Source organism: Canis lupus, chromosome 25 (assembly GCF_011100685.1).
Source record: "Canis lupus familiaris isolate Mischka breed German Shepherd chromosome 25, alternate assembly UU_Cfam_GSD_1.0, whole genome shotgun sequence".
NCBI lineage: Eukaryota > Metazoa > Chordata > Mammalia > Carnivora > Canidae > Canis > Canis lupus.
Window position 1 is genome coordinate 37012832 of NC_049246.1, and position 25872 is coordinate 37038703.

The following is a 25872-nucleotide window of genomic DNA, read 5'->3' on the forward strand; positions in this document are numbered from 1 at the left end:
TCCTCTATCATTTATTGCAGATAGATTTGAAACAAAGAATGCTATACAACACCTGCAGTAATAACTCTCAAGCTTGGATCAAAATACACCACACTGGGGATCCCTGGGTGGCTCAGCGGTTTAGCGACTGCCTTTGGCCCAGGGCGCGATCCTGGAGTCCCGGGATCGAGTCCCACGTCAGGCTCCCGGCATGGAGCCTGCTTCTCCCTCCTCCTGTGTCTCTGCCTCTCTCTCTCTCTCTCTCTATGTCTATCATAAATAAATAAATCTTTAAAAAAAAAATACACTAAGCTGGAAGATCTATTACTGTGGAAAGCGTGTGAAAGGGTAGAAAGGGCAGCCTAAGACAGGATATAAAAATTGGGCCGTGTCCCTAAACATAGGGGGGCAGTTCACAACTCTGGTCATGATGTTCAAAACTGTAAATCAAAGAGGTACATTATTATATATTATATATCCATTTGTTGATACTGCTTTTCTGATTAGAAGATACAGAGTCACTTTAGGTAACTTCCATTTAATTTAACATTTATTTTCATTTTATATCCAGATGTCACATTTTCTACATTAAAATATAATCATGCTGACTCCCCCCACCCCCTACACCCTCAGAGAAAAAAGTGAAGAACTTTACACAACTGGAAAGATGGAATGCACAAAGAAGTTGCTATTGCACCAAGTAACAAGGAACACAAAGAGACCAAACAGTAGACATAGCCGAAGTGCATAGAAGACAGCTCAGGGCTCACAGCAAGGAGCGAGAATTAAAAGGCTAAAGCTTTTAAATGCTATCACTTGTGCCACAAAGATTACCCTGAAAAGGTAGAGATGGGTCAGAAAACAGGACCAAATAGGGGATCTTCCAAAGACTGCTAACAGAGTTTAAAATATCCATTCACAGAAGAGCTTTCTCCTCCCCACCTTGCCCTCAGCATCTGGTAAACACTTTAGAAACTTAAACCACTCTTAACATGTCAGAATGTAGAATGCATATGGGTTTTTCTTTCTTCTTTTATTGTACCCCAACTCTTTCGAAGCAAGTTCTATTAGTTATTTTAATTATGATTCCTCTGCAGGGAAACACAGTATGGATCATTAAGACAAGGCATCTCACTACTATCAGATCAATGCCAGCTGTGCAAAAGCTGCAGGATTCTGTGTTACTCAGAAGGAGGGAGAACAGTAAGACATAGGAGTCCCAACTCATAAGAACTAAAGAGAAAAAGGAAACTCCTTTTCTAATCTAGTCATTAATTAGGAAAGAGCAGGTGGACAGTAAAAACCATCTGCTTAGAGCAGCAGCACAGACCTATGGGCACAGCAACAATCCAAAACTCAAATGCTCAGGGAAGAGGTCTTGGCTCTACAGAGAGGAGGCTTCTTTCAGACCTGATCCTAGCTCTAACTTGGAGATCAAAGCATTATAACTTCAGACAATGATAACTCTTGAGGGGGCTGAGAGGTAAGGTCGAGGAGACCATATAATGAAGACATTATTAGGCAACTAACTACAACACTATGTACAAACACACACATCCATAGGAAAATTGTACCTCCATCCCTGCAGCTACTTTTAAAAAAGCACTGATGATCCAGGTTTTCTGAACAGGGGATATTTTAAAGTCTGTTAGAAGTTTAAAACATTGCAACACTGGCACAATATGTTACCTATTCTTTGTTTTTAATTACAGGGTAACAAGGTAAACTCCAACACAAAGATGGGGGGATGGGGAGTGCAAAAGGAATAAAGAAAACAGAACCAGTATTTCACAAGTGTATCGAGCCAGCGATGAAGTAGCAGCTAATGCTTTGCAGAGTCTCGAGGGTAAAATTCACTCAGCGTGCTCTGAGGGATCCTCTTCAGCATTTCTTTGGGGAAGATTCGGAGTAGTTGCCAGCCAATGTCCAAAGTCTCATAGACAGTGCGGTTTTCATAAGGACCTTAGAAAAAAATTGAAATTGAATGAATAAAGGCAAACTACTTGCAACTTATCAGTGTTATTATTTATTCCACTGTATGACTACTATAGGCATAAAAAGCAGTTAGGTCTCCTAACACTGGATGCAACCAAATGCGTAGGCGAGGGTTCAAAGAGTTAAGTACCATTAGAAATCAGAGTAAAGGGCGAGGCCTGCAAGCTAGAGGCAGCAGGCCATCTAGTGTGTATGGGACAACTCTGTGGACACCTGGGTAGGATTCTAAATACCTGGAGTAATGAAAACTAGACCCAGCGTTTTGTCTATGGATTGAAAAAGGCAGTTTTCCAGGAACAGAGGATGACTGCCACCTGAACACTTTGAATAGGTCAGCTGTTTTCAAAGTTGTTACTAGCTACTCTTAATAGCAGAGTCATCATTATTCTGCAAAGAAATTTAATTTCTTAACCAAGGAATCAGCGCCTGAAATTCTGGGTTTTTTCTCTACCAGAAGAATTTCAATTTTTATCTTTTTAAGGTATTATAGTTTTCCATTAAAAAATTATACATATTTTGTGGGGTTTGGTGTTAATAAAACATGCATCAAATAAATATAAGAGTGTAGTGTGATGCATTATTCCAAAGTTAACACAACTACTGGTACTAGTTGAGTACCAGTAAGGTCAGAACTAGTGGGAAGGGAGAGACCAGTCAAAATAGCTTGAAAACTATACATGTGCTATGTAATGAAAATCATTACAGTCTTTTCACTAGAGGGACTAGCAATAGAATTAATAATAAATTCAATCAGGAAAAACGATGAAAAGGCTGGCACTAACAACAGGATGATGGGACAAGGGTTTGGAGTAGGTCTTAAGACTCAAAGTGTGGTCAGAGATCAGCAGCTTTCCGCATCACATGAGAAACTTGTCTAGAAACAGGATCTCTGGCCCTATCCAGATCTACTGAATCAGAATCTGCAACTTAACAAGCTCCCCAGTTGATTCAAAAGCATATTAAAATTTGAGAAACACTGGACTAAGGTTCAGTAATGGAAGTGAAACCAGAACAGGATATTTTAAATAAGAAAAGCAGAAATCAGTAAATATTTGGTCACTGGGAATTAAAGGAATAAAGTTATGAATAATGCCCAATTATTGAGCTTGGGCTAGGTAGGATAATGTTCATGCAGGAGGTAGACAAAATGAAAAGGGAATCACTAGCCAGGTGGCCAGCTTAAAAAACAAAAACAAAAAACTTTGGGTTCTGACCACTCTGAGCCTGAAGAGATGGCAGCATGAACAAAGGTATCCTAGTTGGCCATGTGGGATTAGAACTTCAGAAAGAGGGTATCACACACAGCAATTCAGTCACCAGCATAGAGAAAAAGTCAATGCTGGAGAGGAGGAGGAGAAAGCACAGAAAGAACAGGGAGTTAGGCCTTTGAGAACACAAACAATGAAGGAGCAGGAAGATACAAAATCAGAAAAGGAGATGAAAATAAGCTGATCTGAAAAGCCCCAAATTCCCAAAGCAAGAGGAGGTCACTGCAGAGAGGTAAGGAGGAAAGAGAACCAGCAACGGAGGTGGAAGAGAAGGCAGCCAAGTATAAGGAAGGGAAAAATTCAGTTGGAAGCTAAACAGACTATGAAGTTGGAGGCAGAGAGGAGGGCGCCAGAGAGCTAAGTGCAAAAAGACATGAGTTGAAGAACGCTCTTCTCTAATCAGAAAGAAAATCATGTAGAAACCAATCCAAATGTGGGAAAGACGTCTTCAAAACTATACATGATCTTGTTTGTGTTTGTAAGAAAATAGTCATCTTACCCTGAGCAATGAAGTTCCGCTCAAACTTCTGCAAAAATTCCAAGTAAAGAAGATCATCTGAGGTAAGGGCTTCTTCTCCAACTACGGCTTTCATGGCTTGTACATCCTTACCAATAGCATAACAAGCATACTAAAGAGAAAAAAATATTTATATGAATGCAGATAAGATTATATAAATGTTAGCAATAATCCGGGCTATATATTAAGAGCTATCTTCTTCACAAGAGACCACAAACGGAATTTCACATTTACAAACACAATTCACATAAAGTTCATATGAAAGTATCAGAAAGATTTTATTATTAAGTAGTCTCATTGAGAAAGGAATCTTCAGGCATGTAGTCCATGGGCATTACTAACACTCTCTAAAAAATATACTTCCTCAATATGTCAATCAGCTTCCATTTTATAGAGCACTTGAAAGTCAGAACTCATACCACAGAGAAATCTACTTGAAGGTCAAGAAAAATATCCATGGTATGAGTAAAGTTTACCATTTCAAAAGTATCCTTTTTTATTTATGCTTGGTGTACACTCTCATACAATCAGAGAAACCAAGGATTTCATAGAATATATAAAGCTGTATGTATCCCTTAGTGTTCTAGTCACTGCTTCATTTCTAAAGTACAAAATTAGAGAAGATTTTCAGGACTATTCTAATTATTATGGTTAAAATGGCCTTATGGCTTGTTTTTGTTTGTTTTTTTTATTTTTTATTTTACAAATTACTTGTACAGCATTAGATGTGGGTTTCAAGCATATTTTAATCTTGCTTATCAGCATCTATCCTTATTAAAAAAAGGACTGCTTGCTTGATTCTAATGAATGATTATATATTCTACATGTAACCTATACTAAAATTCTACTTGGATGGGGAATAAGTACAGTGATATGGGAGAAAGATAAGAGATATAAGACAGCAGAAAGAATGGACTACGAAAGGTATTCTTTTCTTTAAGCACCATCCTTAAAAGGATATACCTACCAGCTGGTTAGATACATCGGCATGATCCTTTCTGGTCATACCTTCTCCAATAGCAGATTTCATTAACCGTGATAACGAGGGCAGCACATTAATAGGTGGGTAAATCTTGCATAGAACATACGGGAAAAAATACATTTAAGAACAAACTCAAGAATTACCAGTAGTAAAGAAACATTTTGAAACTCATTATTATCCCTTAAATTATAAAAAAACTGATGTTTCCTAGAGGGGTTCTAATATCTTTTGCTAGTAAGAAAATGAAGTGAGACTTTATGGCATAGTATTTCTTTAAGAATCAAACTCAAAAAATGAAGTCTACAAAAAGCAATATAAGATGATATTTTTTTCAGTAGATTTTCACTAGATTTTTAACATTTGCCTATAGCATCAAATCTAAACAGCCTTCTGAGCTCTAACTCATATGATGACATACCAAATAAAAAGATTAGCAGTAAGTAATTCCACCTAAAAGCTAATAGAAGTTGGCATCTGTTACAGAACCATCAATCTTTTTTTGATTATTCAGTCATTAAAAAAAAAAGAAATCTTGTCATTTAACGACATGGATAGGCCTTGAGGGGATTATGCTAAATGATATTAGTCAGACAGAAAAAGATAAATAGTATTATGATCTCACTTATATGTGGAACCTAAAAAAACCCGTGACCTTATGGATAGAGAGAGCAGACAAGTAGCTGCCTGAGACAAGGGCTGGGCAAAATGGGTGAAGGGGGTCAAAATGTACAAATTTCCAATTACAAAATGAAATGTCATAAAGATGTAATCCAGAGCATAGGGACTATAAGTATGCATAATACTGTATTATGTATCTGAGAGTGCTAGGTAAAGTTCTTTTTTTTTTTTTTTAAGACTTTATTTATTTATTCATAGACACAGAAAGAGAGAGAGAGAGAGAGAAGCAGAGACACAGGCAGAGGGAGAAGCAAGCTCCACGCAGGGAGCCCGACGTGGAACTCGATCCTGGGTCTGCAGGATCACACCCCAGGCTGCAGGCGGCGCCAAACCGCTGTGCCACCGGGGCTGCCCTAAAGTTCTCATTGTAAGGAAAATGCACTTTGTAATTATGTGTACTGATGGATGTTAACTGGACTTACAGTGATCATTTTGCAATATATATCAATATCAAGTCATTACTTTGTACAGCTAAAGCTAATATAATGTTAATTATATATCAGTAAAAAAAATAAAAATGTATTTTTTTATATTAATAAGGTTGGTAGATATTACTATGGAAGAGAAGACCCATAAAAGTTCTTTGAGACCACTAACTCCATTTTAAGGCACAGTACAGAAAAGTGGAAACTTAATTCTTAATACTGCTACTCTTAATCACAACAGGATTTTGGTAGATAGAGATGGCAATTACATGAGAAATGAGTTATTATTTTCTAAAAAAATAATTCCTAGGAGTGAAGTCAAAGTCACTAATCCCTAAGGATGACTGGAGAGCCAATGTTTAAGCTTCATAGTACTGCTGAAATGTCACACACCTGTCTGTTGTGTAGTTGCCTGTCCACGTAGATCTGCCCCTCGGTAATATATCCAGTCAGGTCAGGGATGGGGTGAGTGATATCTACCAGAGAAGACATCTGACATTAGTCACAGTGTCCACAGCATACAAACAAATCCACAGGAAGTGAGTGTGCATTACCTACAGCATTGCACAAAATGGTGCTCTTTAAAATAATTTTCTGTGATAAAAGAAAAGTGCTGTATCTGTGCTAATATGTTAAGCCACCAGACAAATGTGGCTACTGAGCACTTGAAATGTGGTTAACGTAAGCAAAAAACTTTATTTCAAATTTCCTCTAATTTTAGTGAACTTTAGAATTTAAACAGGCAGCCAAATGCCAAATGTAGCTAGCGGTTATCATATTGGATGGTATTACTTACAGAGTTGCAGCACAGTTAGATACGTATTAGCACATAAGGTAATTCAGCTTTCAGAAAAAGTACCATTTCTCCTAGTTATTTCTCCCCAAAATATAAATAGAACTCCATTTTAAACACAAAGTTCCCTAGCAGAGGATTGCCAATTTAATATATATTGAAAAAACATTCTTAGTTCATAAGCTATTTCAGATGGATGCACACCATTTCAATATGGAAAATATAGGAATGTTAGATGAACAAAATTCCACTATGCGGTCAGCACTAAAAAAGTTCTATAAAGCAAGATGTTCCTAAGTTGGTTAAATTACATAAAGTAATTTCTTAGGTACTTTCTTGGAACAAATAATGTTCATGTCAGAGACAGTGTAGTGTGAATTACCAAATCAGACTGCCTGGGTTCTAAAGCTATCACTTCTTAACCTCAATAGATTACTTTAACCTCCATGTGCCTCAGAGTACAGCATTTACCTGAAAGTTGCTACGAGGATCAAATGAGGTTAATACTTGCAATGTAAACAGTGTTCAATTATAATGAGTTATTATTGTTTCTGAAAATGCCTTGTAAAAGTGCTTTCTAAACATTGAGATAAGGACAAAAAAGGAGAATAGAAGAGGAATACTGACTGGTTTCATCTCCAAGCATACACTCAAATAGGCACTGCACCATGTGCTTTCACATACAAAATAAAACAGAGTCATTTTCAATCAGCCTCTGGTGATCACTCTGTCCCTAAAGCCTTGGTGGCATTTACTATTTGTGCTCTTCATCTGATACTTAAGCTACCTTAATTTATTGGTGCATGTACATAAAAATATCCAACTAGATTAACTTATGTTAAATAAGAGACTGAATTAAAAAAAAAAATTTCCTCATATCTAGATCAGTGTCCCACAAATAGCAGACATTCAACAGTAACCTAATAAATGAAAACTGAAAATTCTAATTACAAAGAAAATTGTTTTTCTTCTTCCATAAAAGGAAGATTATTATTATTTTTTAAGATTTTATTTATTTATTCATGAGACACACAAAGAAAGAGAGGCAGAGACATAGGCAGAGGGAGAAGCAGGCCCCATGCAGGAAGCACCATGTGGGACTCAATCCCGGGACTCCAGGATCGTGCCCTGAGCCGAAGGCAGACGCTTACCCACTGAACCACCCAGGCATCCATAAAAGGAAGATTATTATGGGCAGTTTACAAATGAAAATTTTCATTTAGAAACAAATCACTAGTTAAGAAATTCTCAAAGGATAAGCCCTCCAAAGAATTTCAACTCCAAAACAAATGAACATAGGGGGAAAATGCAAACGAAGAAACAGACTCTTAACTACAGAGAAGAAACTGAGGGTTACTGGAGGGGTGGTGGGTAGGGGGATGGGTAAAATAGGTGATGGGGATTAAGAAGGGCACTAGGGATGAGCACCAGGTATTGTATGTTAGTGATGAATCACTAAATTCTATACCTGAAACTAATATCGCACTGGATGTTAATTAACCAGCTGGAATTTAAGTAAACACTTGGAAAGAAATTTAAAAATTTCAACTCAAAAACATAGATATTCTTAGAATCAAGTCTTTACAATGATTAGGTCTGCTCTAATCCAAAGACCAAAAACTTACCATCATTTGGCATGGTGAGAATAGGGATTTGAGTAATGGAACCATTTCTACCTTCTACTCGACCAGCGCGTTCATATATTGTAGATAAATCTGTATACATGTAACCTGGGAAACCTCGTCGACCAGGAACCTCTTCCCTGGCTGCTGAAACCTGACAGTAACACAAGAAGGAGAAAGTCACATACTAGAATAGGAAAAGAAAAGCTTAGAACACGTTTGCCTGAACATGCTCAATCACAAAGTTGGAAGCATCATCTTTTAATTTTAAATACTGTCTCTAGAAGAAAATTTAAAAATTTACCAATACAAGTTCAGATTATTCTGCAACAAAAACGTTGACAACTGGGGACCAAAAGTTTTTTGCTACAGTCATATCACCATAATGAAAATCTTCAATAACTTGCTAGAAAAAAATCTGCTTGCAATTTTATAAATCAAAGGAAGTTATTTTAGAACTAGAAGAACATTCTTAGTTCAAAGATCTATTTCATGCCATGGATCTTGCCATATTAATGTAAGCTAATAATAAAAAGGTCAAAAGGGAAGGAAATATATACCAGGAATCGTTTGATGCAGTTTACATATTTAATTTAATCCTCACAATCCTTCCAAAATGAGGAAGGAAATGTTGTTAACCCCAATTTACAGTTGGAACCAAGGGTCAGTTAAATAATTTCCCAAAATTACAGAGCCAGGAAGTCCATTCATTGCACAACATAATAGTTATGAACAGTCTTTCTCCTGGAGACATGAACATTACATTACAGCCAAACCCTAAAAGCATTAAGCCCAACTTTTAGGTGCTACTTTGGCACCTCCAAGAGTATGCCATAGCAGTGCTACTCAAAGTGTGGTCTGCAGGCCAGCTTTTATTAATGTGCAATGAGATAACACAGAAAGTAGGGTAAGCATTTGAAAAACTCTAATGGCAATCTAAGAATAATTTTGTCTGTTGAAATTAGTTAAAAAAAAAAAAAATCCAGGCTTATAAGTTGTATATCTTCTTTAAAACATGCCCTTTTCTACTAACTCATTTTAATCGTACTTTAGAAAATTACTGGTCTGTGATGGATGGAAAAAAAGTCCTTTACAGGAAAAGGACTGCAACAGAGTAAGATATGGTGATAGATCTCAGGGACTTTTAAGAAGCTACATATTTATGTAGTAGGTCTCTTCAAAGTCTTTTTTCCCCTTTTCACATGTTTAAAAGAGTAACTTAACCAAAATTTCAATAACTTGTATTATAATGAACACTCCAAACTTCTGGGTGTAACTGCTAGAATCTTAACACCTAAATAAACACCAAGTTTTCTAAAGGAAAAAAGTTCTAAACAGGGTGCTGTTAGAGTATGCTCTTCATTTATTCAAATACTAACATTATTAAAAATGAAATTCTGAAGAGGGTTAAAAATTGACAATCTGGACAAAGAACATCCTGGGAGAGTAACTGAACAAATAGCTTGCATCATTCATTCCCTTTTAGAATAAATTCTTAAATGCATAGAGATGTGACAGTATGACTAGGCTAATGATTTATTTATTTATTTTTTTTTATAGGCTAATGATTTAAATCTCATAATCATTTCAACTAAGTTGACAGTTTTCCTTCTCAATTAATTAAGGTATTCTATTAATATATGAGTGAATTTAAAAAAAACATGATTAAAGAAAAATGAAAACTAAAGAGACACGATAACTAAAGAGACACGATAACTCTGAAAAGTAATCCATTTTGAGAAAAAAGTTACCTCTCGAAGTGCTTCTGCATAAGAACTCATATCTGTTAGGATAACCAATACATGTTTCTCACATTGATAGGCCAGAAATTCAGCTGTAGTTAGAGCCAAGCGAGGAGTGATAATTCGCTCAATACTGAAATGGAACATTAAGTCCTTTGTTATTCCAATAAAAAGGCCAAAGACAAAATAACATGATTCTGGAAATTACAGTCTCCCTTCAAAGTTTATCTTATTTTATTTTACTTTATTTTATTTTATTTATTTATAAGATTTTATTTATTTATTCATTAGAGACACAGAGAGAGAGAGAGAGAGAGAGAGAGAGAGAGAGAGAGGCAGAGACACAAGCAGAGGGAGAAGCAGACTCCATGCAGGGAGCCCAATGTGGGACTCAATCCCGGGTCTCCAGGATCACACCCTGGGCTGAAGGTGGCGCTAAACCGCTGAGTCACCTGGGCTGCCCTCTCTTCAAAGTTTTAAATAAATTCTGGGAAACTTAAATATGTTTAAGTTTTAAGTAAATAAATTTATTTTAATAAATAAGAAAGCAATTATTACTTTAGAAGTAAGCAATCATATATTATATATTTTCATAAGAATTACTTAATGCTACAAAGTTAGAATATTTTAGAAATGGGTCCATAATTATTCAAATTATATCCCTCTCAGGATCCCTGGGTGGCTCAGCGGTTTAGCGCCTGCCCTTTGGCCCAGGGAGTGATCCTGGAGACCCGGGATCTAGTCTCACATCGGGCTCCCTGCATGGAGCCTGCTTCTCCCTCTGCCTGTGTCTCTGCCTCTCTCTCTCTCTCTCTCTCTCTCTGCATGTCTCTCATGAATAAATAAAATCTTTTTAAAAAAAAAATTACATCCCTCTCAAAACTGAGAGAGAAACAGGGAGGGGGGGAAAAAACAAGAGTGGCTAGTTCTCAGCCAAGAACTAGAGAGAAGGAAAAGAATCATTTATTGAATATGGTCTGGGTACTAGATAACTTACAAGTATTCTCTCATTTAAGAAGTATAATAACTATATGAGACAAGTATTATTCGTCATACTTTCTGAAAGAGAAAACTGAACTTCAGAGCCTACATGATTCATCAAAAGCCAAGTAACCAGCAAGAAATAGAGCTGTATTTAATTAAACACAGCTCTCCCACTCCTAGCCCCATGTTGCCTTCACTGTAACATTTTACTTTCCTTGCCTTAAGTACCATTTTTTATCTGAAGCCTGAGTGAACAGAAAGAAATAGCTCTATTTACTTACGTTGGGTCATTAGCCAAGTTCAAAAAGAGGCAGACATTGTCCATTGAGCCATTTTCTTCAAAGTCAGATTTGAAGAACCGGGCAGTTTCCATGTTTACCTAAATAGCAATGAGTTCATCAGTGCTGGGAGAAGAAAAATTCTCAGTATTTCTGAGGAAGGCTCATCTATGGATCTACACTATTCCTTCTTTTGAAATTTCAAGTACCTCCAAAATTTCAAAATTTCAAAAACAAAAGCCAACAGAGTAAACAGCCTGCTTTGGGCATAAAGAAAATTATTCTTAAATTTTATAGTCAATGTTAAATTTTAATCCTGAGTTTACCCAAAATGCCAAGTTGTAACTCCTCTGCCTAGAGATAAATCCAAGTATGTGTGTTTTGTTTTCTACACTGTTCTAATAAAAATAAACAATCTTATTTGTTACACTAAAACAAAAAAATACTTACACCCATAGCAGCAAATACAATTGCAAAATTTTCCTCACTGTAGTCCACCACATCTTTGGATTTCTTTACCAAACCAGCCTGGCGACAGATCTGAGCTGCAATCTGATGAGAAAGTACAAAAGAACTGAGTTGAGCTCTAAAATAACATTTCTACATCAAAATAACTTTTATCCCAAACTTTTTGGAATTGCAATTACATATATGAAATAATGTTCTACAGGACTTTACCCAAAAAAAGCTATTTTGTATTTTTGTAAAGATTTGTAAGAGTAAGCAAGAATATAGATATCAGGCATGGATAAAGATTCAATTTAATTTGATTATATAAACAGTAACATTGAGTATTATTGAAATGGGTATTAGGTACAAGTGAGTATTGCTGAAAACCTCTTATTTGGCTTCTTACTAATAAATGAAGCATTTAGAAATTCTCCCTTGTTAAATTTCACACCAAACAGAGCCTACCTAGCTCTCACCTCATTGTGTGGTAAGCCAGCAGCAGAGAAGATTGGAATTTTCTGCCCCCGAGCAATACTGTTCATGCCATCTATGGCTGAAATGCCAGTCTGAATCATCTCCTCTGGGTAGATTCGACACTGAGGATTGATTGGCTGGCCTAATGCATTTCCAAAAGAGAAAATTAAGACATTAAGATTTTCTTTCTTCTCTTAGAAAATCAGTTATTTTTTAAAATCTGAAACTGTTTAAGAAATTTTCCAATAGTCTTTTGTAGACTCACAAAACACATGGTAGCAGAATAAATTCCTAAAATTAAATAAAAGTATGCAAATAAGAGAAAAATCCTAATTTAGAAGCCATTTACATTTGAAAACTATCTACATTTCAGATACACAATACTTTATAATATCTTAAAATATTTTATATAAAATTTTAAGATGATTTCTAGAAAACAAATTTATTAAACATTAGAGCAATTAATATGGACCATATTGGTCATCTATTTAAAATATCACAAAAATCACTATTTGACAAAGATATAAAACAGAAGCTATTTTCTTCAAAAAACAGAAACCCATTTATCATCCTACCCATGATGTCAAGGAAGTCTTCAGCCAGTACAACAGGACCTCTATCGATGGGTTTTCCTGATCCATTGAAGACCCGACCTGTGAAACAGTAACAAGACAGGACAGAATGGACTATGACTCAAATAGGTGTAATTTTTAAGAAACATCCCATGGAATTATGTTTAAAAGAAAACAGATCTCTGCTCAGAATGCATAATAACATCCATTTACCAAGCATATCCTCAGACACTGGTGTTCGAAGAATATCCCCAGTAAACTCACAGGACGTTTTCTTGGCATCTATACCTGATGTTCCCTCAAATACCTATTGAGAAAGACAAGTAATCAGAAAGGCGAAAGGAATTTAGACTGTAAGTACTTAAATATTATTTGTCTGTTCAACAGCCCATATAAAAATACATAAGGGGATACTATTTTCAATATAATGAACAAAGAGATGTCCATGGTGATGAACCAAATTGCCAACCTATCTATAGACCAAGGATCATGACTCTAGTCCACCTCCATCAAGCTAAGAATGTTTTCACATTTTTAAAGGGTTTAAAAAAACAAAAAAGGAAAAGGAAGAAGAATATGCATCAGAGACCTTAAGTGGCCTCACAAAGCCTAAAATATTTATTATCTAGCCTTTTACAAAAATCTTGCTGACCCTTGCTCTAGATCACTTTTTAGGGGAATACGTATTTGAGAAAACTGGCATTTCCTATAATTCGTAACATTAAAAACTAGGTATTGTAAGAGACAACTTAAAGAAACAGACTCAGATCTTGTTTTGTTTTCATCCCATAACCTATAAATTCTGCCTTTCATCTCTCTCCTTCCATGTAATTATCTGCTTTGTTTTATCCATTTAAAAAAAAAAAAAAGGTTATTCGCCAGTGGCAGTGGAGCTGTTGGGCTAGAATGGATACAGGTAGCCAACATTAGGCAAGACAACGAGAAAAAATATTTTCTCCCCACAGCCAGTAATCAGTCTCTAAAGACAGACTTACGTTACAATCTCTAAAAAAGGCAAGAGGTGTTCCTTATATTTTTGTTCAACTGGCCAGGTTTTGAAAGTGATACTTACCTGAACCACTGCTTTGGAACCACTAACTTCTAGAACTTGCCCACTTCTCTTTGTGCCATCTGGTAATGTCAAGTGGACAATCTCAGCATATCTGGGAAACTATACAGGAAAATATAAAAGATCAATAACCAATATTTTAAAACTCCCCATATTACTCTATATGCTCCCCCACCCCCCCTAAACCACACAGATATATACTAAGAGTCTATAACATCCTCAGGTAACATCTTTAAAATACTTAAACACTGGCACATAAAATGGTAAACACAGCATAAGGTCCAGAGAAAGCTCCATAAAAATAGAGCAATTAAATTTTTCTCCCATGTATATGTTTTAAACTCTGAGACTAAAGAAAAGGCATAAAACTTAACAATAACCATGTTCCCACTACTCAGAACTGATGTTTGCTTCTGGGCCGTTTGTATACTCACCTGTATACTTTGTGGGGAGGCAATAAAATGTCAATTAAAAATACAATAATTGCTATCATAAGATAAATGCTCACCCCTCAAATTCTCCTAGCCAAATATATATTCCTCTTCCACTTTTAGTATTTTAAAATACTAAAAGGTTTTCAAAAATAGATTTTAGTGTTCTATTTACATAAATGGCAACATACTAAATATATCATCCTGCAACTTTTCATTTTCTTCACTTGGCATTTTATAGATTCTGTTATGTATGGTAATATTTACCTCATTTTTTTCAACATAATCTGTTGAAAAGTGCATCACTACTTTGAGTGATATGAAGGTAAATACCTGTCAATTAAAATATGGTGCACCACTGTGAAACTTTTGATTGTGGAGATGCTAAGGTGAATAAATGGGTATCTTAGAATTAATGTTAAAACAAAACAAATGTAGTTGAAATCAAATGACACATTTTATTTAATTGTTCTCTACCAATGGAGTTCAAGGTTGTTCCAAATTTACACTATACAAACGTGCTATGAGAGCATTCTAACATGTGGCTCCTCATGCCATATATTTTCCCTAAGGTATCTGGTTACCAAGTGGTGGGCTACATAAAGGCTATGCCCGTTCTTTAAATTTTCAAATTACTCCGCAAAGGAACTGTATTTACAGTTTCCTGAGCAGTATACGAAAATCTTTTCCTTACATTGATGCCAATCTTGTATTATTAAACTTTAATTTCTGCCACTTTGATAAAATAAAAAAAAATAGCATCTATTCAACTTGCACTTTCCTATTTTTCCTAATACTGAACAGCTTTTCATGCTCACTGACAATTCAAACTTCATTACCTACGACTGGCTGGTATCTCTTATTCACTTTTCAAGTGGATCTGCTTTTTCTTTAATGTGTAGGAGTTTTATAGATTCTGGATATTAATCCTTTTTGTAAAACATGTGCTTCCACCGTTTCTTGTCTTTTAATTTTGTTTATGGTATCTCATCATACAAAAGTTTCAAAACCTTTTATGTAATAAAATGACTTGTCTTCCTTTATGATTTGTGCCTTTTGTGCCTTGTTTAGGAAAACCTTCTAATCTAAATTCATACAAATGGTCTTCAGTTTTGTCTTCTAATAGGTTCTTCAGGTTTAGGCTTTTAATCCAATCGGCTTTGTTTGTGGTATGCAATTTTATTTTTCTCATTTTCATTCTTTCTCACATAGAAAGCCAATCACCCCAATACTATTTGCTAAGCAGCACAACATGTCCCCCCATTGACTTGTAATGCTGCTTTTACCATTTACCAAGTCAAATATCCAGAGTGACAAGACCCGGTTTCAGGGTGCTTAATTTTGCTCCAGTGATACAACTGCTTATACCTGCACCACATCTTTAATCTTAATTACTTTATCCCTAACTGATTCTGTTGCCTAGTGGAATCAATATATTTACCACTCAGTCTTTTCATTCATGAAGGAATCTCCAATTATTTTAAGTCTTCCTTTATGCCTTTCAACAAAGTTTTATGGTTTTCTATAAATAATGAGCTACGGTATACACAACACTCCTGATTTCTGTAGACTGACTGTGTCCAGCAACTCTGTGTTATACCATTGTTTCTAATAGTTTGCTCACTGAATGCCTTGGGTTTTCATTAATTTTAAGACCAAGATATGATGACAGCTGGCCCTTTTCCCTCCTAACACCTTTATTTGGTTCCAAATACAAAGATGGACAGTGGTGGTGACAACCAGACATCCTCATCTTATTGCTGATTTAAAGGAGAACGTTAACCAGAGTCTCTCCTTAAGTATGTTGTTTGCTATAGGTTATGGCTGGATATCTTGTAAGAGGTTAAGTATATTCTACTCCATATTTCCAAAAGATCTTTTCTTTTTTAAAGAAATGAGTAACTTTATCAGACACTATTTTTATCAAGAAGACTACAAGCTCTTAATGAACTGAGTATTAAGCTAAGTTACTGATATATTTCCTAACATCAAATCATTTTTGTATTACTAATTCTATTTGTCATAATTCCAGTGATTTTTTTTTACATAGTTATTTTTGCTTAACTCCAATATATGGCTGTACTTTTATTAAGAATTTTGGAATCTGTGTCTCTAAGTGAGGATAATTGTCCTTCTTTTCTAGTACACCCTTTGCTTTGGAAAGCAAAGATACGCCAACTTTATAACATGAATTCAGTAGCAGACTCGGTCTTCTACTCTGACATAATTTGTGAAAGATTATCTACTCCTTGATCTTTTAAGTCAAAAACAAAGCCACTCTAAATCTGGTGTTATAAAGCCATTCCTACAACTATCTGTAATTTATTCGTGAGTTTTCCTCAGCTGGAGCTGTACTCCAAGCAAAAATTCATTGAAACTTTTTAAGCACTCTTAAAATTATTTCCTCAAAATGTTTTCTAAAGTCCTTCTCACTACTCTCACAGCATCCCACACTTAGACTTCATAGCACTTGCTTATTAGACGTGTTTATCTGCATTATATTTGCTTCTCCACTACATGATGTTCCACTGGGGGAGAGTCCATTGTTCACCATTATCTTCTATTCTAAGTGTTTAACATAATTGAAACATGAATATCTGGGGGGCACGTGTGAGGCTCAGTTTGACTTCAGCTAAGATCCAGATCTCAGGATCCAGGAATTTAGCCTGTGTCAGACTAAGCAGGGAGTCTGCTTGTCCTTCTCTCTCTGCCCATCCCCCTGCTCGTGCTCTTTCTCTTCTCTCTCAAATAAACAAAATCTTTAAGATTTCTGCCCGGTGCTGTGAAGAAGCAGGGCTGTACTTCCCCACATCCAGGAAAGTGCCAGAGCTGAGGTCTCCGAAATATGGTTTAGACGTCGTTTGAAGTCAACCTTTAATCAGTAACACTGACCGGGTACCTGCCATTCAGGCGTCTGATGCCCAGTGATGGGCGGTCGTCCCAGTGAGGTTTTTGTTCTGTTTTGTTTTGTTTTTTTTAGTAGAATCTTTTTTATTCAGAAAAAAAAAAAAAAATCCAAAAAACAAAAAAGTTTTCCAACCACACACAGGAGGGGTTTGGGTAGGGGGAGGTGTCTGTCCATCCAGCCCCAGCCCCCAGCCCATGTGGTTTTGGCAGCAATAAGGGGTGTGGGGTAATGGCCCAAAAAATAAAAATGGTGTACGTGTGTGTCTGGGGAGGAGAGGGGTGCAAAAGTAGTGGGGAGTGGTAGGGGGCAGGGACGGACAAGGTCAGTACTGGGAACGCCGCAGGTGGGAAGCCATTTCGTAACATTTCTTGTTGATCATACCACCGTGGACACCTTCTTTGCCCATCAGCAGGACTAGCATCTTGGCAGTCATGGTGACAGTGATGTTGAAAGTGGGCACTTGTTGAAAGTGGGGAATATTTTTGTTTTCAATAACATACTAACAAAAAAGTTTCATGTTTTTAGAATATGAACCAAAAATGTTATCTAATAAAGATTATAGGAAAAAAAGGAGAAGGATTAAAAAAACAAAGAAAGCTTCCTATTTTTCCCTCAAAATTAAAAGTGTAGGATCTTCTCTTTCACAAAACATTAATGAACACCTGCCTAAATCTTGCACAAATTGCACTATATTAAGACTGAATCAAATTGTAGACTAGTTGGAGACTGTGGTCAGGAGGTAAATTTGTTCTGTTTAATCCTGAGGTTAATTTGCATAGGTACCTCGTGGGGGTTTTTTGTTTTGTTTTGTTTTAAAGATTTTATTTATTCATGAGAGGCACAGAGAGGAAGGCAGAAACATAGGCAGAGGAAAAGGTGGGTTCCCTATGGGGAGCCTGATGGGGGACTCGATCCTGGGACCCCAGGATCACAACCTGAGTCAAAGGCAGATGCTCAACCACTGAGCCACACAGGTGCCCCTGTATAGGTACCTTGTGATACACAGAAATATAATCTTAAGTGATAAAACTGAAGAGACAATGCACTTTGCCCTTTCTTTTTAGAAATGTTTTTCAATTTATTTTCTGCTTCCAGAGGAGTCACATCTCAAACATACTTCCATCATTACTTTTCTCAACAAACTAATAATTGTGTGCCTTTCCCCCTAACGCACCCCAACACTAATCAGTATAGAATTACTATTCTAGAGAGCATACTATATAAACTATTTTTTCCTGAAGATATTTTGATCATAGAGCTCAGGTAGGAGGCTTTTCCTAGGGTATTCAATTATGGTCTGTAATCTATGATAACAGCAATAGTGTTTATAATTCTTATGTATAGGTGAGGCTAAAAAGCCAACATATAACTAAAGATCCTTACAACAAACTAAGTAAAAACTGTTCTTTGCGTTAGGTTTTTAGTTACTGTTGAGATAATTTCTTCTTGTTTATTTGTTATTTAAATACCAGTGTCACGCCCTCAAAGATAAAAGTAACTGTTCATTCAAAGACCTTAAAATTTAGTAAAAAGGACAAATACTATTAACAAATAATTAAAACTCATGGCAGTCTGTGACAAGAGCCATAAGATGCCACATAGCTATATAATAACCTAAAAGTTATAAAACACACTCACAGATTATTATTGTTTTTCCTCAATAAATCTATGAAGTACAACTGACATCCCCCTCAAATTTTTTTAAATTTGCATATCCACTACTGGAATACAGTCTTCTGACTTTTAAAACTCATCTCCTATTTAGCACTGACATTCAGACTCAAGAGTGGGTTAAAAATCATTAACATAAAATTTAAAGGACTTAGTGCCATGTTTTGTTTTTTGTTTTTGTTTTTTTTTTTTATTTTTATTTATTTATGATAGTCACACACACAGAGAGAGAGGCAGAGACACAGGCAGAGGGAGAAGCAGGCTCCATGCACCGGGAGCCCGACGTGGGATTCGATCCCGGATCTCCAGGATCATGCCCTGGGCCAAAGGCAGACGCCAAACCGCTGCGCCACCCAGGGATCCCAGTGCCATGTTTTTAACTAGATAAATGGTGAAATGATAATCATCGTGGTATTACCTTAACATGATCTAAGATCACTAGTGGACCATTGACTCCTGATACTGTCTTGTATGCTGGAAAGAAACAGAAGAATCAGCTTTAGTCAAACAGGACAACAACCTCCAATTATCTCTGCAGTATTACCAAAAAGCTCCTCTCTCTACCGCACCTATTATAAAACAGAGAAAACAGATACAAAATTTTTTTATTGAATTTATAAAGCATGCCTGTACCTGTACACCTTTTCACCGTCTACCCTCATCCAACCAAAGCATTATGCATTCTTACCATACGTCAGTCAGTCTTAAGGACCCAGGATACAAAAAAAAGGAGGCACAGAGGGGCAGAGTTATTTTAAGAGTTCCCAGTTTTATATGGAGAAGGGGGATAGAGTTAAGGTCTGCTTAACAGTGGTATAGAGGGTTTGTGGAGCAGAGCAAAATCCTAGCAGTAGTTCTTACCTAGAAGAGAAAAGGAGATGCTTTAGAGGTGACACTTAGCAAAGTAGCTAAGGGAAAGGAAAGCCTCAAAAACCTAAAGCGTAAGTGACAGAACTCACAAAGGAAATCTGAGAAAATGTCATCTGTGAGATAAAAAGCCTTCATTAAATGAGGTCATAAAAACCACAGGGAACAGAGCTTTAGGAGAGGGGAGTGACAACAGAATGAAACACCAGAGGTCAAACAAGATCCTTTAAAAAAAAAAAAAAAAGTGTTACCGTCAGTTCAGAGGCTTCTATTTTCGTTGCAAATTACTCTCTAGCAATAACTTATCTATTAGTCTATAAGGAACTACCCAAATCCTTCATTTTAGAAAGGAGGTAGCTATCCTGCAATTCTACACCTACAAACGTCAAATATAATGGTGATCAGGTATAAAACAGAACAGTCAGGAGACAATCTAACAACATCAGAATTAACCACACTTCATAATCAGAACCGCTAAAAAAAGTAAATGTCTAAAGAAAACTTACTAGAAGGCTTTGAATAGGTGATGAAAATCTGTCAACTAATTGAGAATTTTTCACTTGTTTGATTTCTTATGAGGTCTTGGGATAGAGATTTCTGGCACAAATGTAGACTCCCGAGAATGAGGAAACCATTTACTATAGCCCACTCAGGGAGCTTACGAACTTAAAAACAATTTCTCCATCCAGGAAGCAAGTGCCCTGGTACGAATGCGGGGAGTAAGAAAGCAGTATAGGGGCACGCACTTGTTATTCACACTCATAGGACATTTAAACTTAATACCAAATATTTGCTTGAATATCTGTAATTGTAAATATCTCAACAGAGGCTCCCAAATTATTTTTTAACCTAGATAATAAAAGGCAAGTCACAAATTTAAAAAGTACTCGAATGTATGGTACTGTAAAAGAATTAGTCATTTGTTCCCTTTAAATTATAGAAAAATCTAAGCTGTTACATTTACTTTTATGAAAATCCTTCCCATTGCATGAAAATAATCTAATACTCTTGAAAATAATTCCCACCGCTAAAAAAATTTATTTGTTGTTCTCATTTTTAGTGTGTTCAAGCATTCAGTTTTTAAATGACTTTCTAAAATTGCTATATAGAAATGCAAAGGGAGCTACATTTGAAACATACTTTCTTAGAACCTAGTTTTTAAAAATATAGAAACAAGATCTCAAAACCTTCACTTAAACAGTCAGGGATAAGAGTAGGGTGTGGGCTGGTGGGGTTGGGGAGAGGATCTACCTTTGAGATTTAGAGGCAATTGTCTTGAATAAAATCTAACCAACAAAATCCTTCAGGTTCTGAGAATTCTCTCTACTTTTTCCACCATGATTTGCACCTCCTTTGAGCTTTAACCTCTACAACAAAGATGCTTCAGAATCTCATGTTTAAATTCAAGCTCATTTAAATTATGAAGTTTTGCCAGTCACAAGCAAAAGCATGACCAAGAGAAAGAAACTAGTCATTGTCTTTGCTGGAAACACTGAATCAACCTGACTCCTATTACAGAAGATTCTACTTCAATCAAAAGCAGTTTGATTTGCAACAATGTATACAGCCCTTAAAAAGCCTATAAATAATCATCCAAATTAACTGATTAATACCTACACCACTAATATATATTTAATAAGTATTTGTCAGGAATTCTCACTTAATCTCCATAACAGATCTATGAGTTAACTAATATTCCAAGTTTTAGAAGAGAAAAATGACTCCCAGAAATCAAGTAACTTGCCCAAGGACCTAAACTTACATAGTCTGGCTCCAAAGTCACTTGTTCTTTTAACTCTGTACTACAGCTCAAATTCCAAAACTGAACTGGTTGTTTTTTGTAGCCTGGTACACTCTTGTAATTATTTGCAAGAGTTACGTAGCTATACCACTCAAGATTAATTTCATGAGTCTGCAACTTTAGCTATGAAAAAAAAAAAAAAACTAATGCACTGGACAGTATTTCTCTTGTGTCTACATTTTGTCACTACTGCTAAACAATGTTTCTTTAATGGTAATATAGTCGCTGGAAGTTTTTAAGCAGAAAAGGGAGAACCTAATGGAGATGCTTACTTCAGCAGCTTCCCCTCACTGCAAAGCATGGAAAATGCAAGGAGACTACTTCAGATACAAATCAGAGCTTAAGCAACACACTTGATTTAAATTAAACTGACAAAACACAAACTGAGCCAATGTTATAATTCAAACTAAATAAAAAATAATCACCAAACTTTACATCTGAAGAGTGCTTTACACTTAACACAGAATATCTTCAGACAGATTACCTCATTTCAGCTTCACAAACTGCTGAGAGGTAGGCAAGGCTGATACACCACTCTACACTAAGGCTCTGAGAAATCTGTTACTAAATAGGAGAACCAGACTTAAAACTGGTTGTTTGTTTGGCTTCTCCCCCCCGCCCCCCTCCAATTCTAAGGTTGCTAATCTATGACCTTATAATATTTCTGAACTTAGTTTACAATATAATTAAAAATATAGATGACACAGTTCCTAACATTTGTATTACAAACAGGTACTAGATGACAGTTTATATAGCAACTATAGCTCTTTTTCATGATAATAAAACTATTTAAAAAAATACGAGAAAATGATATCAAACATTACTTTTTAACTCTCGACAATATTGATAAGGACTTTCTCACCATTACCATTAACAGCCCAAAGCAGAGAGAACAGTTTCAAGTAAGGCAGCCAAAGACATTAAGCTGCTCTTCTAAAAAGTCAAAACCCATTCACATATTATACAAACATTTCTATTTACCAAAATAATGACCATTCTTCATTATGAAAATTTCCAAATGAGTACGAAGTTAGGTCTGCAAGGAATATTCAGAACTTCTGACAACAATGATACGTATTTACTTTACATGTGAACACATTTTACAACCAAAAAGTTACATCTTTTTGGTTACATCTTGATTCTGATCAAGAAGGCAATAAATATTTATGGACTAATATTTCAAAACCAAAATCTACAAAGGTTTTAAGAAGCACATGTTTTATCAGATGACATCCTCTTCCTCCTGCAGGATATGAGATTGTTCAACACTAGAAACCCCACTTAATGATTGTGAAATTTTCAAAGAGAAAATGAGGCAGTCATTGCACAAGAAGAGATCCAGTGCTCTAGCCTCCACCTTATTAGCAAAACAAAAACCCCAAGCAATCATCTTCTATTGCACAAGAACAGCACAGACCCACACCCTGACAGGTGGGCAATGAGGGAGAGGTTCTAGAAAAAGTAGGCCTTATGATTTACTTGACTTTTTACTAAGGCTATCTCTGCTTCATGAAATAAAAAACCTAAGGTTAGTTCTGATCTAAGGTCTCAAGATTATCTAATTCAAACTGTTCAGTGTCTAAAAGTTCTATATATTACTGAATTTTGCTCAAAGTTTAAACCACAATTAAGTTTTCTTTCCTTGTAAATTTAGAAATTCAACTAAAGTGCTCAAGATTATTTTAAGCCTGTGGATCTCATTTTCCATTTCTTGTTAACAGACTATAATCATGAAGTTGTTTTAAAACAGGATCCAATTTGTACAGCGGTACTGCCAATATTATTAGTCCCATTCCTTCATTCAAAAGTTCACATTAAATAACTACAATAACGTACCACCTAAGATGGTATAATCAATCTTTAGAAAAATTGAGGTTAAACAATATTTACTCAGAAACAATGAAAACTGTGGAACTAGAATCAAGAATGTGACAAATTAGAATGATATTCAAATGTAGTTAGCTGTTAGTCTAAGTATGGTATCATTTATGCTTTTTAGAATAACCAGGATACAGAAAGGCAACTCAACCAAGTGTCCCAACTCCCTATTCTGATTCCATCCCACATTAAGAATAGACTAAATTATTAGAACAAGGGGTTTAAAGGCAAGTGATAAAACAATTAATTACAAGACACCTTCTATGCGTCAAGCGCTGTACTAGGCACTGAGGATACAAAAAGGATTCCTGACTTTCAGTATGAAACATTGTATTGCAACAACTCTGTCAGGAGCAATCTCATCTGGAATTCTTTAGCCACCGGCTAAACACGCAAAGAATGCTGAAAAACCAAACTCACTTCTCTTAAGGGTTAACAATCATAGAGTACTACTTATAAACAATTGTATTATTTCAGCTGATACTCTCTGAATTGACACAGAATGAATAATTATACATAAAGTGGCTACTGCACCCTTATCATCATCTCCTAGAAGCACCACTAACGTCTATCTATTCAACCCAAAGAAAGGCAAAGCATGCAAATGCAATTCATAAAAGCAAATACGAATTGTTAGTTATAAATTTATTGTCAAAATCTATGTAAGAATGCAACATCTGTTCATTTTCCTGAAACATTCACTTCAGCTTATATAAGCCTCCAGGAGGCATTCTCTTAGATAATTCTCAGTGTAAAAATCACATCTCAGCAAACCATGGAATCAACTGTGTTTCCCTTCTTCCTCAGCTGCAGTGCTGTCATATGACCCAGTGACAGATCAGGATGGGATTAGTCAGACAGGAGAGCGCGCCGGGACTGAAACCCTTCATCTGAAATTCTTTTTAACCAGTTTGCCACCCACAAACCGGCATTCTGGCAACTAACCAGAGCAAACATAGTCTCACCACCTGGGGAAACACCAGCTTTCCCAAGTTTTGAAAAGAGTCTATTTCCAGGGCTCATCCCCAATTCCTTAAGGAAGCTGCAAAGAGAACCGTATGGTTTAGTAATAAAAATCCATTTCTTTCAGAATGGCTGGGGAGCCCACTTAAAAGGCTTATTTATTAAGGTAGGGTTTTTTTGGATTTATTTATTAAGGTAATTTTTTTTGGATTTATTTATTAAGGTAGGTTTTTTTTTTCTTTAAATAATCACAACATTTAAACATGCATATGATAAGTCTTGCATATAATAATACCGGCAAAGCTGCTTGGCTTTCCCAAGACAGCCTTGCATTTAACTGTGATAGGTTGAACTCCTCTGTAAATGAAGAGTCGACGGTAAAAAAAAAAAAATAAAATAAATAAAAAAAGGTGAGAATTAAATGGAATTTTAGGGGCCCCTGCTGGCTCAGTCCATCGAGCATGTGACCCTTGATCTCAGGGTCGTGGGCTGAAGCCCCGGGTTGGGCTCAACGCCCAGCGTGGAGTCTAGATTAAAAAAAACAAAAACAAAAAAAAAAAAAACCGATTTTTAGTTTCTGCTCTGTCAATAATTAAGTGTTTAAAGTCTGGCAAGTCCCCGTCCCTCCCAGAACCTTAAGCTTCCCAGTTGTAAAATGAGAGGGTTAGACTAGATAACCTGCGGGGTACTTTTCAGCTGTAGCTTCTCTCTATCAAGGTGTGCTCGGGCGCAGCGGCCCCTCCACGGAACATCTCCCTCGGGCTGCGGGCCTGGCCTCCATCCCCGTCAGCGATCAGCCATCGCACGACGCCGGCTCCCCCCGCAGGGGCTCCTGCCCATCCCTGGAGGCCCACACCGGGGGAGGGAGACGGGAAGGGGCGCTCCCTCGACCCCACAGACCCAAATGAGGTCAGGGGAAGACCGAGACTGAAGGGGCCAGCCGCGGCCTTCCCTCGGGGACGAGGAGCCGGGGCCCAACTCTAGGCTCCAGCGCAGGGAAGTTGGGGAGGGCGGGGCACGGGCCGGGAGCCCACCAACCCCGGGAAAAAGTTCTCGCCGCGGCTCCTGCCCTCGACCCTCCTAGGTTTACGAAAACACTAGGTACACTCAGATCTCCTCCTAGAGACAGACTAAGGGGGCGGGGTGGGCGGGGGGGGGAGAAGCAGACCCCCTCCCCCGCTAAGCAAGTGAATGGGGAGCAAGAGGCTGAGCCAAGTAAGGAGCAAGGCAGGATTCGTCTCGTTCTCTGATACTCACTGAGGCGAGGCTGGGAAAGGTAGTTCCGGCTAACCGCCAGCGCTTGCTCCCGAGATCCCGCAACCGGCCCACTGGTGGGCACGGGCAGCTCGGGTGCGGCCCCGTTCACGATCCCCCGCATCGCCCGCAGCGCCATCTTGTCTCCTCCGTCCCGACTGGCCCCGCAGCCGCGCCGCGCAGGCGCAGATATAGCCGGGGTGGCCTAGGCTCCCGGCTCCGCCCATGCGCGCTGCGGAGCCTCGGCCTTGCCCCGCCCCCGCCCCGCCCA

General features: G+C 37.1%; 1 protein-coding gene across 1 annotated transcript; it reads right to left on the reverse strand.

Moving 5' to 3' along the window:
* Positions 1-507: 507 nt before the first annotated feature.
* Positions 508-25782, reverse strand: ATP6V1B2 (ATPase H+ transporting V1 subunit B2). The gene is made up of 14 exons (XM_038573923.1): positions 25605-25782; positions 19257-19312; positions 13832-13930; positions 12973-13066; positions 12763-12840; positions 12190-12329; positions 11714-11815; positions 11267-11364; positions 10011-10134; positions 8263-8413; positions 6238-6320; positions 4727-4831; positions 3742-3871; positions 508-1941 (listed from the first exon to the last, which is right to left on the reverse strand). The coding sequence occupies exons 1-14, from the start codon at positions 25738-25740 to the stop codon at positions 1802-1804; spliced, it is 1536 nt and encodes a 511-aa protein (XP_038429851.1). The 5' UTR covers positions 25741-25782; the 3' UTR covers positions 508-1801.
* Positions 25783-25872: the final 90 nt, after the last annotated feature.